This window comes from Rana temporaria, chromosome 2, assembly GCF_905171775.1.
Source record: "Rana temporaria chromosome 2, aRanTem1.1, whole genome shotgun sequence".
NCBI classification, from domain to species: Eukaryota; Metazoa; Chordata; class Amphibia; order Anura; family Ranidae; genus Rana; species Rana temporaria.
Genome location: NC_053490.1, coordinates 272350363 through 272363346, shown reverse-complemented (window position 1 = coordinate 272363346; position 12984 = coordinate 272350363). Strand labels below are relative to the sequence as shown.

Sequence of the window (12984 nt, the reverse complement as noted above, 5' to 3'; positions counted from 1 at the left end):
AAGTTTGTTTAAAAATAATTGAACAGTGTAACACATCAATGCTGGTGGGGGGGCAGGTTTTTTCTTCCAATTTCTCATTTATTGTCCCAGTCGCTATTAAAGCAGTAATAAACCGCTGGGTGAATTTTTTTTTTTTTCTGACTAGAAAGGTAATGTCATAATGTACTAGCACATTATGTGAAACTTACCTGAAAACTAAGCCCTCTAGCAATACGTTGTCATCGCTGGAGCCTGTGATGACATCACTCCCATGCATGCAAGGGGGAGCCGCTGGACTCTGAATGGCTCTGGTGGCCGTTCCTTCAGAATGGCAAGCAAGTGGCATAAAATGAATTTTAGGAACAGTGTTTCATGACTAAGTAATTGCGCCAGTTAAACTATCACAGTAGTGAAAAATGACCAGGAAGATGAGGGTATAACATGCAGGTATTGAGGTTGGTAAACATACAGTTGAAATGGTTTTGTTTATATCTGTTTGACAAGTGCAAAAATACCTGTTGATCCTGCCAGAAATCTAGTGAACTCATAGCTTCCTGCCTCTTCTGACTGTTATTCAGTTAGAATTGTTGCAAGTTCTGTGGCTTACAGAAGAGGAAAGCTGTTCTTTAGTCCTAACTGGACTTCCTATCCAATGCTGCAGTACAGTATGGTGAGCGAGGATGTTCATTTTAGGACAAGAAGTGTGTTACTGGCAGGATCACCAGTGAAAGTAAAGAAATAAAATCCAGAAGAAATAACTCAAAATGTAGCCATTATGTTTGGGGACTACTAAAATGCAATATAATAAATGTACTTGGGTTTAGATATACTTTTAAGTGCATCTAAAACCTACCAATGAACTTGTCTTATTTTCTCCGTATTGGTCTGGTAAACTTTGAGAACATTACTGCATATATGTTTGATAACAAAGAGGAGGTGTTTTGTAGTCCCAACATGTCCTGTCCAAGAAAGACACCGATGCATCCTCAGATACAGTACAGTGAGCATTTTCACCTCCTTAGGGCAGAAAGTGCATTACTGGCAGCATCACCAGTGACACAAGGGAAGAAGTGAAAAACAAACCCAACCACTAGATCCACAGGTGATCCTGGCTCTTCTTATGGTTTAGGTGAATACTAAAATGCCCAATTGTCATACATACACATTTTTATTACACCTCAATATACAAAAGGGTTTAAATACGAAAAGATTACAAATTAAAACAGCCAAGGGGAGAAGGGAAAGAAGGAATTAATTAGGGGAAAAACAAGAATCTAAAAGGGTTAAGTCCAAAACAAAACAAAAAAAAAATATATAAAAAAAAAAATTATATAAGTATATGTAAGGTTGCTGGAATGGATAGTGCAAATCACACCTTTGTTGTTCACATAAAAGCACTAAATAAGATGCGTTGTAACAATATTGTTACAATTTATTTTTGACTATAACGCTGCAGGCATTCTTACAGACGGTGCATATATCATTTTCACAGTGGAAGGGGAAGGGAGTTTACCCTAACCACATTGAAGGACTTGCAAGTGCAGTCACTGTAGATCCAAGGGGAAGCTCTGAAATTAGGGGAAGCTCTGCTGATTTTATCATCCAATCATGTGCAAGCAAAGATGCTGTTTTTTTTATTTTCCTTGCATGTCCCCCTCAGATCTACAGCGACTGCACTTTCAAGTGCACAGTGGATTTGCCTTTCGTAAATAACCCCCTGTGTCCTGTGATTCAACACGGCTCTATCAGACTTCAGCAGTTGGCGAGTCTGGAATTTGTAATGGCCAACTGCTGCCTATGAGAGCATATTTAGGCAGGCCATAGAGGAGTCTTTTTTTTTCCCCGTTTAACCAGAATTCAAACCATGTATGTGCAGGCTGAATGTACCCAAGTTAAACCATTGTTCAAATGTTACGTGTGGTTGCTGTTATAGCTATTAGCAATAATCACTGTATTTTTCCAACGGGGACAGCTTCCCCTGATCCCATGCCAGGAAAACACAGGCTTTGCCAGAGGGTGACCCCCGCCCCCATCAACACTGTCTGGAATTGGGACCCTGTGGTTGCAGGAAAGAACATCCTCCGTCTATGGCCATCCTTATGGTGGCATGAGTGTATGAAGATTGCCCAGCACTTAATTTGTATGTGTAGCAAGATCAAATTGTTTTTGATGGAGTAGCAAAGGTTTAGAACCTTCCAAGGTAATATTGCCTCCTTACCAGAAACCGTTGAAGTTAAAAAAAGAGTCAGAAGTGCTGTTTGTAAACCCAAAAAGGAAGTCCAATATTTCTCCCCTCTTATGATGGTGAAGGTGGTGCCATGGCTAGTAATAAGAGGAGTCACTCGATCATGATGAACATGGGGATAAGTGGAAAACACTGACGTAAATTCTACAGAAACGCGTAGGGCGGAGTCCATGCTTGTGACATCACCACGCACACCGAAACCACAAGGAATTTGGAATAATATATGGATTTTATCTGGTGCTCGTAACTAATAGTATAGCATTCTGTCTTAATAAATACATTTACAGTTTTACACTATGTGGGTGTTTTCAATGTATCCCCCCTATGTTCATCATGATAGAGGGACCATTATTACTAGACGTGATGCCACATTTACCATCATAAGAGGGGTGAATTTGGGGTATCCATCACACTACAGGTTATAAACCAGGATATATTTGTTGTAGAGGTTATTGCCCACAGTTTACAGAAACCATATGTTGCTGTATTGGAACCTTGCCTGTTATTTTGTTGATATTCTTTGACATGGTCGTATTATTTCCTATTAATGGAAATAATTGACTATGACATCACAGGGTAGTTTCTATCCAATGGAATTTGCACCTTGTTTGGTTACCATGGATAACAATATGAACTGTTTTGCTATATAGACTATATTTTTTGGTCACATTTTATTTTTCTTATCATTTATTGTTCAGCGCTGCAACTTTTTATTTCGATTTGTTACTTGCAATCCATTTAATGGTGTTGCCAGCAGCTTGTGTGTTCTACCAGGGCAATCATTTTGTTTATTACTTTCCCCAGTTATTATTGCGGTTTGTGATGGAAGCAGCTTTTTTTAGAAAATTGTTACAGCTATATGTTGTGACATGCTGAGAATGTATGCAAGCACAACTGTAAAAGTACTAAAAGCTCCACTTTAAGAACATTCAGTTTAAAATGGCTTGGGTAGTGAATTCATGTGTCATGTTAAGCCTAGAAGTTTAAAGTATAACTAAAAGCTTTGTAAAAAAAAAAAAAAAAAAAAGTAAAGGCAACACTTAACTTTTGGATAGAGTGAAGAGTGATTAGAACCCCTGTCAGTTGTTATTGCGGTCTGTACCCCCATTAGATAGATTGACCCTCTGTGTCCACTTTATTATCGCTGAGAGTGAAAGAAAATGCTACATTGTAGGTAGTACACATGTAGCATTACCCCATAAGAGTTGCTGATGTCAGGGCTCCCCAATCCCCACAGCTGCACAGCCATTCACACAGCATTTCCTTCCTGCATCCAGACACAAAAAAAATTAAATAAAATAAAAAAAGTCCTTTTTTTGTGGCTTTATTAGGAGATGATAACTTGGATGTGGTAAGGGATTATAAGATGTCCAACAAACAAAACCAGGGACAACTTTCCCCCCATTTACAGATTCCTCTTTCTTCTGCACAAACTTGGTTCCCTTTTCACAGTCTTTAGCTAGTTCAGCAACAGCCCATTACAGGCTATGAACTTGCAGTCCCTTGGTAAAGTAGCACACGTAGGAGTGAACAGCATCTTCCCACAATCTCCTGTTTCCCCGTAGACACCAATACCAGTTCTACTGCTTGCAGAAATGCTAGCCCACCTGGCTACCATCAGCCCACATGGCTGATTTCTCTTCCTAGTCCTCCTGCCAGACACACATGGAGACTCCCCATTGCAAAGTTGGATGAAGATTTGGCTCACTGCTACAGCTGGCAGTCTCTCCCCTTGTCTGTCCCTGCACCGCGCTGATCTACTCACTGTCTCTGCCTGCTCTCTCCGTTGCCCCTCTGGCTTGAATCCCTCCAACTTCCTCCTGTGGTGGCATCATTCCAGGCAAGCCTCCCGAGCTCCAGCCCAAAGTAACTCCCCCTCCCCAGCAAGGGTTACTTTAAGGGCCACCAATAGACTCCTCTGCACTTTTTCTCCATCTTCCACTCAACTGACATGGCTCATTGTTATTTAAAGCGGTGGTTCACCCTTAGAGAGAACTTTTTCCCCTTAGATTCCTGCTCGTTTGGTCTAGGGGAATCGGCTATTTGTTTTAAAATATGAGCAGTACTTACCGTTTTCGAGATGCATCTTCTCTGTCGCTTCCGGGTATGGGTCTTCGGGAATGGGCGTTCCTTCTTGATTGACAGTCTTCCGAGAGGCTTCCGACGGTCGCATCCATCGCGTCACGATTTTCCGAAAGAAGCCGAACGTCGGTGCGCAGGCGCAGTATAGAGCCGCACCGACGTTCGGCTTCTTTCGGCTACGAGTGACGCGATGGATGCGACCGACATAAGCCTCTCGGAAGACTGTCAATCAAGAAGGAACGCCCGCTCCCGAAGACCCATACCCGGAAGCGACAGAGAAGATGCATCTCGAAAACGGTAAGTACTGCTCATATTTTAAAACAAATAGCCGATTCCCCTAGACCAAACGAGCAGGAATCTAAGGGGAAAAAAAAAATAAAAAATTTAATAAATGGGTGAACTCCCGCTTTAAGGGCTCCTTAGTCCCCTGCCATGCCCACTCCTGGGGATTGGCTAAGGGCACCTAAATATTCAAGGCAACCCCCTCCTAGCTTCTGCCCACTATCTTCTAGAACGTTCTCCCACATTCTAGAAACAGGGAGAGAGCTGCCAGGATGAGTCATCCAGTCCAAACCTCTAGTAACCCTGATCCAATTGCAGACTCACAGGCTGACATGAGTCAGAGTATAGTTTGCCTACTCTCACTACCAGTAACACACACTAGAGGGTGCAACACACAGAATAGTATTAGAGGGAACATTTTCCAATAGTGACACCAATTCTGGTGACATCCCAAGATTCTCTCACTTGGAGGGATTTCCTCTCTTTTCATGTTTGGCTATGGGACAGGAAGTAAAGGGAAATCTCCCCAAGGGGACACAGATGGCAAAAAAAAAAAAAAAAAATATTAATAATTAGACACTGTTTATAACCCCGCCTTACTCTATTTAAATTGTGTTCTGCTTTAGAAGTATACATAAAGGCAACACTTTGAAGTTTGAGTGGAGAAGGATTAGAACACTTGTCAGTTTTTATAACTCTAGCATGATAAAAGAAAATAGGGCACACCAGCATAGTGCATTTTCTCAAGTGAATTTATTTAGTAAAAAAAAAAATATATAACTATATACTCACAAGCATGTAGAAATAAATATGCTAAAGCAGGCCACCCATCTCATGGCTATACAATCCTGAGACCAGCAATCTCCAGTACACAGCAGAACCAATACAATAAACCTTCTTTCTTAGAGCCTAACAGCAAAGACTCCATCAGCTCAATAAATACCTGAACTAATGTCACTAATTGCACCTCCTGAGAACCTGGAGCACCTCCCCTTTATGGGAGTAATTAGTCAGGGCAATCAAGGAAACCAACCCAACAGTTTTTCTGCTCCTGCCCATTGAAATGAATGGGCAGCGCTGCTGAACTTGTTCTGCATACACACTGCAGGACTTTTTCAGCCAACTTTCACCAAATCACGTGTTTTTTCTGCTCTTTACCGCCACACTTTGGTCAACTTCTGCTATTGTTGGTTGATTTTAGCATTGGTTCTGAGGTTGCGTGTTTGTACTTTGGACTAAAGTCCGATGGACTTCTGTACACACGATAGGATTTTGCACCGTAGGACTTTTGTTGCCGAAAAGTTTGTCCGTTTGCAGAGCGAATATTTGTCCGATGAAAAACGAAAAAGTTTGTCCGATGGAGCGTACACACGGTCTGATTTTTTTGAAAACCTGGTCATTTTGAAGTTTGTTGTCAAAAAGTCTGACCGTGTGTATGGGGCTTTAGATTTACCTTTAACCACTTGCCGTCGCTGCACCGCCGAAATACGTCCACAAGGTGGCTCTCCTAGGCGAGACCACGTAAATGGACGTCCTGCCTATTAGCCGCCACTAGGGGCGCACGGGCGCCGCCGGAGGCGCGCGCGCGCGCCCCCCGCTCGCCCCCGACTCCCGTGCGTGTGCCCGGCGGGCGCGATCGCCGCCGGGCACACGCGATCGCTCGGTACAGAGCGGGGAACGGGAGCTGTGTGTGTAAACACACAGCTCTCGTTCCTGTCAGCAGGGGAAATGCTGATTTTCTGTTCATACAATGTATGAACAGAAAATCAGTGTTTCCCCTAGTGAGGCCACCCCCCCCCCACAGTAAGAACACACCCAGGCATACTTAACCCCTTCCCCGCCCCCTAGTGTTAACCCCTTCACTGCCAGTGGCATTTTTATAGTAATCTAATGCATTTTTATAGCACTGATCGCTATAAAAATGCCAATGGTCCCAAAAATGTGTCAAAAATGTCCGAAGTGTCCGCCATAATGTCGCAATACCGAAAAAAAAAATCGCTGATCGCCGCCATTACTAGTAAAAAAAATATTAATAAAAATGCCATAAAAATACCCCCTATTTTGTAAACGCTATAACTTTTGCGCAAACCAATCAATAAACGCTTATTGCGATTTTTTTTTACGAAAAATATGTAGAAGAATACGTATCGGCCTAAACTGAGGAAAAAAAATGTTTTTCTATATATTTTTGGGGGATATTTATTACAGCAAAAAGTAAAAAATATTCATTTTTTTCAAAATTGTCGCTCTATTTTTGTTTATAGCGCAAAAAATAAAAAACGCAGAGGTGATCAAATACCACCAAAAGAAAGCTCTATTTGTGGGAAAAAAAGGACGCCAATTTTGTTTGGGAGCCACGTCGCACGACCGCGCAATTGTCTGTTAAAGCGACGCAGTCCCGAATCGCAAAAAGTACTCTGGTCTTTGGGCAGCAATATGGTCCGGGGGGTAAGTGGTTAACTACTTAGTACAAGGGCCTGCCTGATTGCATATAAATTGAAAGTGTGTTTAGGTTTGACCTCATATATGGTTTTGGTAAATCTAAAGTTACATTGTACAAGAAAATTGTAAGATGTATTGGCCAGTCTTACTCTATTCAAAATGCAAAAAAAAAAAAAAAAGTTTTTCTTTTAGTTTTTTGGTGTGGTCGGGTGTAATTCTGCCGGCTGCCTCTAGATGTCTCCATGCTCCTCGCTGAGTGTGATGGTAGTTCCCCGAGTGTCCGCCCACTTTCCAGACTGCCAGGTGTACTATCCTATCACTCGGCTGGGTGTCCCCTTCCCTCAGCTCTGACGGGGCGGGGACAGGAGCCGGAAGTCGAATCCATAGGCACCGGACAGACCGGCGGGCACCGGGCACACAGCTGGAGGATAGGTCGCCATGTCCGGGTATATCCCGGGGCAGCTCCCGCTGGATCGGAACCAGGAGAACGAGTTCGTACGGGCTTATGAGGGAGTGCTGGAGAGATATAAAGGTACAGGCGGCTGTGCACATGACGGGGGGGTTGCACGATTCCCTCTAGGATGCTTGTGTGTTTATGAGGAGAAGGCTGAGGGAAGTGACAGGCCATGACAGGGATGTGACAGGAGAACACTGGCAAGGAGCAGTCCTGGGTGGGACACTACTATACTCGGCTCTGACAGCACTGTGTGATCACCGACTTCCATCTCATTACTGACACATACACACCTTGGGAGACAGCCTTCTGCTGCTATACACAAGTACGATCTCATTTAGGGACACCATACACAATACAATCTGACGGTACAATCAACTTTCTACATTGACCAAAACGATGTAATAAGCTATCCTGTCAATGTGAGTCTTCTCTGGCAGCCCCTTGCACTGTATACTTGTTGGTGTATCCAAATGAAACAGACAGATTATAACGCGTGTGGTGAGATTTACCCACATTGTATATTATGAGGACAAGCCTAAACAATCCATTCAATTAGGCAGCTCCTTGTACTACATAGATGACTGGAGATCTAAGGTCACTTTCATATGGGGTGGACTGTGTTCTGATTAGCGGGGGATCCACTCACACATCCCCTTTCTGATCAAAGCGGGAGGATCGACAGGTCTGTGTCTGCTCAGCTTTTGCAGGGCAGACATGGACAGAGCCCGCACTGCTATATGGACTGGCGGGTGTAAACTGACTAGCTGTCAGCCTCCACCCGACTGACCTCCGATCAGTCTAGAATAGATCCAGGGTGTCAAACTTAAAGGGGTTGTAAAGGTATTTTTTTTCCCCTAAATAGCTTCCTTTACCTTAGTGCAGTCCTCCTTCACTTACCTCATCCTTCCATTTTTCTTTTAAATGTCCTTATTTCTTCTGAGAAATCCTCACTTCCTGTTCTTCTGTCTGTAAGTCCACACAGTAATGGAAGGCTTTTTCCCTGGTGTGGAGAAAGCCTATTGAGGGGGGAGGGGGCAAGCAGGAGTGTCAGGATGCCCTTTACAACCCCTTTAATTTCATCAGGGGCCGCATCAGCAGTATGGTTCGCCTCAAAGGGACAGTTGTATCAGAGTTCAGGATAATGCTACATGCAGAGTTCAAGAGTGCGTTATGTACAGACTGAAGTTCCAGGGGTGCCCTTTGTACAGATTAGAGGCGCGCTGCGTACAGAGTGAAGGGGCGCGCTGCGTACAGAGTGAAGGTTTTAGGGGCGCGCTGCGTACAGGGTTTAGGGGCGGAGGGTATAGGGGTGCCCTGCATACTTGGTTTAAGGAAGGAGGGTTTAGGGGTGAGCTGCGTACAGGGTTTAGGGGTGCGCTGTGTACAGAGTTTAGGAGTGCGCTGTGTACAGGGTTTAAGGGGGGGAGGCTTTAGGGGTGCGCTGTGTACAGGGTTTAGGAGTGTGCTGTGTACAGGGTTTAAGGGGGAGGAGGGTTTAGGAGTGCCCTGTGTATAGGGTTTAAGGGGGGGAGGGTTTAGGGGTGCGCTGTGTACAGGGTTTAAGGGGGAGGGTTTAGGGGTGCGCTGTGTACAGGGTTTAAGGGGGAGGGTTTAGGGGTGCGCTGTGTACAGGGTTTAAGGGGGAGGGTTTAGGGGTGCGCTGTGTACAGGGTTTAGGGGTGTGCTGTGTACAGAGTGAAGGGTTTAGGGGTGTTTCTTTGGTTACAAGTGACCTGTGATGGCTCTTTAGGTAGCCAGATGTAAATGACCTGAGTCTGCTTACATTAGACTGCCTCTGACCCATCACGCTTTGGTCCAGAAACAGCACTTTTCTGTGTGTTTTTGTACCTGCATGGACCCGAAGGTAGTTGGGTGTAAGGTGCCACAAGCCCTATTTACATCCACCTCCCATAGACCTGCATGGAGCTTCTCATCAGGCCAGTCTGAAACACTGACAGGGAAACACAATCAGAAAGCCTGAGTAAAAGTGGTCCAAGAAGTACTAAGCCAAAGTAGAGTTGGGCTCATTTGTTACCAGCGCTACAATCTGGACCCAGCCGCCAGCAGTTCCCCAGATCTATAGTGTCACAGAGCTTTATGTACATGAATGACTGCTGGTAAATGTCTGTAGGTAGGGTGTAACAGGAACACAAGGCAGCATTGGGTGTAACACAGATAGGGCTCTAACAGGCGAAGGTATAACAAGGGTGTAGCAGCAGCAGGAATAAGGGGTGTAACAGTAACACGCAGCATCATGGTGTATAATGCATGATAAAAGAGCCCATGTTTTGGGTTCATCACTGGCGCAGTGTGTGACAGGCCCTCGGTGCGGTGTGCAGTCATCGGTTCCCAGTATTTGCAGATGTGGAAAGACGCACAGCAGCCAGGAAGAGTTAATGATGAATCATGATTGGAATATTTGTAATGTGCAGCCATAACTGGAACAGCTGAATGGTTGCAGCTCTTTTCCTCACGTCAGTAACGTGGACGATGCAGCCCACTTTTGGGGATTTTCACAGTGCTATTAATTGACGTGTTAGGATAACTAACATGTGCTATGGATATTAGAAGAGAAAATGAATACTTTGCCAACAATAACTTATAGAAGATGATTAGATTTTTTGGAATACAGTACCACACATTAGTATACTGGTGTCTGCTAATAGTAAAAAATCTTCTTGCAGCGTCTCCTTCACAGCCGCTAGATACTGCCCTGGGCAACTGTCTTCTTATGCTACGGAGGTTAACAAGCTGCTACTACTCAAAGTTGTGCCGCCACCCGCCCCACCTCTGCTCATTGCACCATTCCTAGAACTCGTCATACTATGTCTAGCGCACAGGATTGCTATCTGTGAATGGAGGAGACGTTGACAGCTTCACCATTGCCAATTCACAGAAAATGATGCATTATGTGATTCTAGTAATATGAATGGAGAGGAGAGCAGAAGGGGGCAGCTTGAGCAACTTTTGCGAATTCCATCAGCTTCTGTTAATCTTTACAGCACCACAAATGAACTGATCAGGGCAGTATGCGGTGGCTAAGAAAACGTCTGCAGGCAATGGAATACACACTGATACGCATTACTAAAATGACAGCTTTATAGCAGACCTATATGAAAGTACCACGCAAATGTACTTGTTTTAAAGCTGAACTATTTTAGTCTTGCACAGTTGTACAGGCTCTTGACTTGTTGCATTAAGAAATGCATTAGAAGCCGCAGCAAGTCAGATAGAGCCCATCTCTCTTCCTGCGGGCAGATGTCCAGCGTTATCTAGTGCACGGTTTCTAGGGTTCCCCCAGAGGTTGCTAGGTGTTTCCTTGATCTATAAGTAATTTCTGTTTTTTAGATATCTGTAAGGGGGTCATTCTTCCCAGTGACCTCCACACTAATGGATCATGAGTTGTAGATCTAGTCCTTGTTAGCAGTAGGGTTGTCCCGATACCGATACTAGTATCGGTATCGGGACCAATTCCGCATACTTGTACTCCCGCAAATACCCCCAATACCGAAATAGAATACCCCCCCCCGCCGCCGTTACGCCACATCCCACCGCATCCCCGCTACCGCCGACTGGGTAATACGGGCGGGGAACATTACTGCTTTGAATAGCTGTAATGATTCGCACTGCGTATAGACACTCCCCCTTGCTCGGGTGAACTGTCCAATCCCGAGCGAGGGGGAGTGTCTATACGCAGCGCGGCGCGAATAATTACAGCTATTCAAAGCTGTAATGTTCCCCGCGCGTATTAACCAGTCGGCGGCAGCGGGGATGCAGGTAAGGGGGAAATGGCTGGATATGGGGGGGGAAATGGCTGGATATGGGGGGGGAAATGGCTGGATATGGGGGGGGGGGAAATGGCTGGATATGGGGGGGGGGGAAATGGCTGGATATGGGGGGGAGACATGGCTGGATATGGGGGGGAGACATGGCTGGATATGGGGGGGAGACATGGCTGCATGGGGGGGGGGAGACATGGCTGCATGGGGGGGGGAGACATGGCTGCATGGGGGGGGGAGACATGGCTGCATGGGGGGGGGGAGACATGGCTGCATGGGGGGGAGACATGGCTGCATGGGGGGGGGAGACATGGCTGCATGGGGGGGGGAGACATGGCTGCATGGGGGGGGGAGACATGGCTGCATGGGGGGGGGGGACATGGCTGCATGGGGGGGGGGGAGACATGGCTGCATGGGGGGGGGGGGAGACATGGCTGCGTGGGGGGGAGACATGGCTGCATGGGGGGGGGGAGACATGGCTGCATGGGGGGGGGTGACATGGCTGCATGGGGGGGGGTGACATGGCTGCATGGGGGGGGGAGACATGGCTGCATGGGGGGGGGAGACATGGCTGGATGGGGGGGGGGAGACATGGCTGCATGGGGGGGGACATGGCTGGATGGGGGGGGGGGAGACATGGCTGCATGGGGGGGGGGAGACATGGCTGCATGGGGGGGGGGGGAGACATGGCTGGATGGGGGGGGGGGAGACATGGCTGGATGGGGGGGGGGGAGACATGGCTGCATGGGGGGGGGGAGACATGGCTGGATGGGGGGGGGGGAGACATGGCTGCATATGGGGGGGGACATGGCTGCATATGGGGGGGGACATGGCTGCATATGGGGGGGGACATGGCTGCATATGGGGGGGGACATGGCTGGATATGGGGGGGACATGGCTGGATATGGGGGGGACATGGCTGGATAATGGGGGGGGACATGGCTGGATAATGGGGGGGGGGCATGGCTGGATAATGGGGGGACATGGCTGCATTTGGGGACACATTTAAAAAAAGTATCGGTATTCGGTATCGGCGAGTACTTGAAAAAAGGTATCGGTACTTGTACTCGGTCCTAAAAAAGTGGCATCGGGACAACCCTAGTTAGCAGGGGTTCCCTAAGACTGGAAAGTGTATTTCATGGGCTTCTCTGTGTTGGAAAACATCATTCATGTTGATGAAGTGGGAAAGGAGGATCTAGACCAGTGGTTCTCAACCCTGTCCTCAAGTACCCACAACAGGCCATGTTTTTGGAATTTCTCTTGAATAAAATAGCTGTCTAAAATACCAAGCCATTGACTCTGGTGCAAGATAAAGGAACCTGCAAACATGGCCTGTTGGGGGTACTTGAGGACAGGGTTGAGAAGCACTGGTCTAGGAAATGCTATATATAGGCAGGTATTACCAGTTTTGGTATTTGAGCAGAACAAGACGTTGGCCACATGAACTCATGCTTACAGGAAGGTTCGCTATTATGACTGAGTCACTGATTAGCAAGCTTACACCGAATGTCCCTTCCTAAGAATCTCCATCACAGATCACATGACCAATGACTAGGCATCAACCACATTGCCCTTTTCTAGAGGGCACCTGACAGTGATTAGAATGCTACTTGAGGGATTTCTGCTATTTACATTTCTCACTATAGGTCAGATTTCACTACAATAACAAGCTGAGAAAAAGATGAAATGATGTAAAGCTCAGTGAAGCAGTACAAAAC

The 12984-nt window shown here is 46.1% G+C and overlaps 1 protein-coding gene across 16 annotated transcripts in view; it reads left to right on the top strand.

Moving 5' to 3' along the window:
• MACF1 (microtubule actin crosslinking factor 1) overlaps nucleotides 1-12984 on the top strand; it is a 410210-nt gene that overhangs the window by 60394 nt on the left and 336832 nt on the right. The window contains exon 1 of one of the 16 annotated variants that reach the window (XM_040336995.1): nucleotides 7365-7562. The exons of the other annotated variants lie outside the window; for them this stretch is intronic. Within the exon in view, the coding sequence (XP_040192929.1) occupies nucleotides 7469-7562 (94 nt within the window). The 5' untranslated portion in view covers nucleotides 7365-7468. Of the gene's footprint in view, nucleotides 1-7364; nucleotides 7563-12984 lie in introns of those variants that run through there. 16 annotated transcript variants of the gene reach the window in all.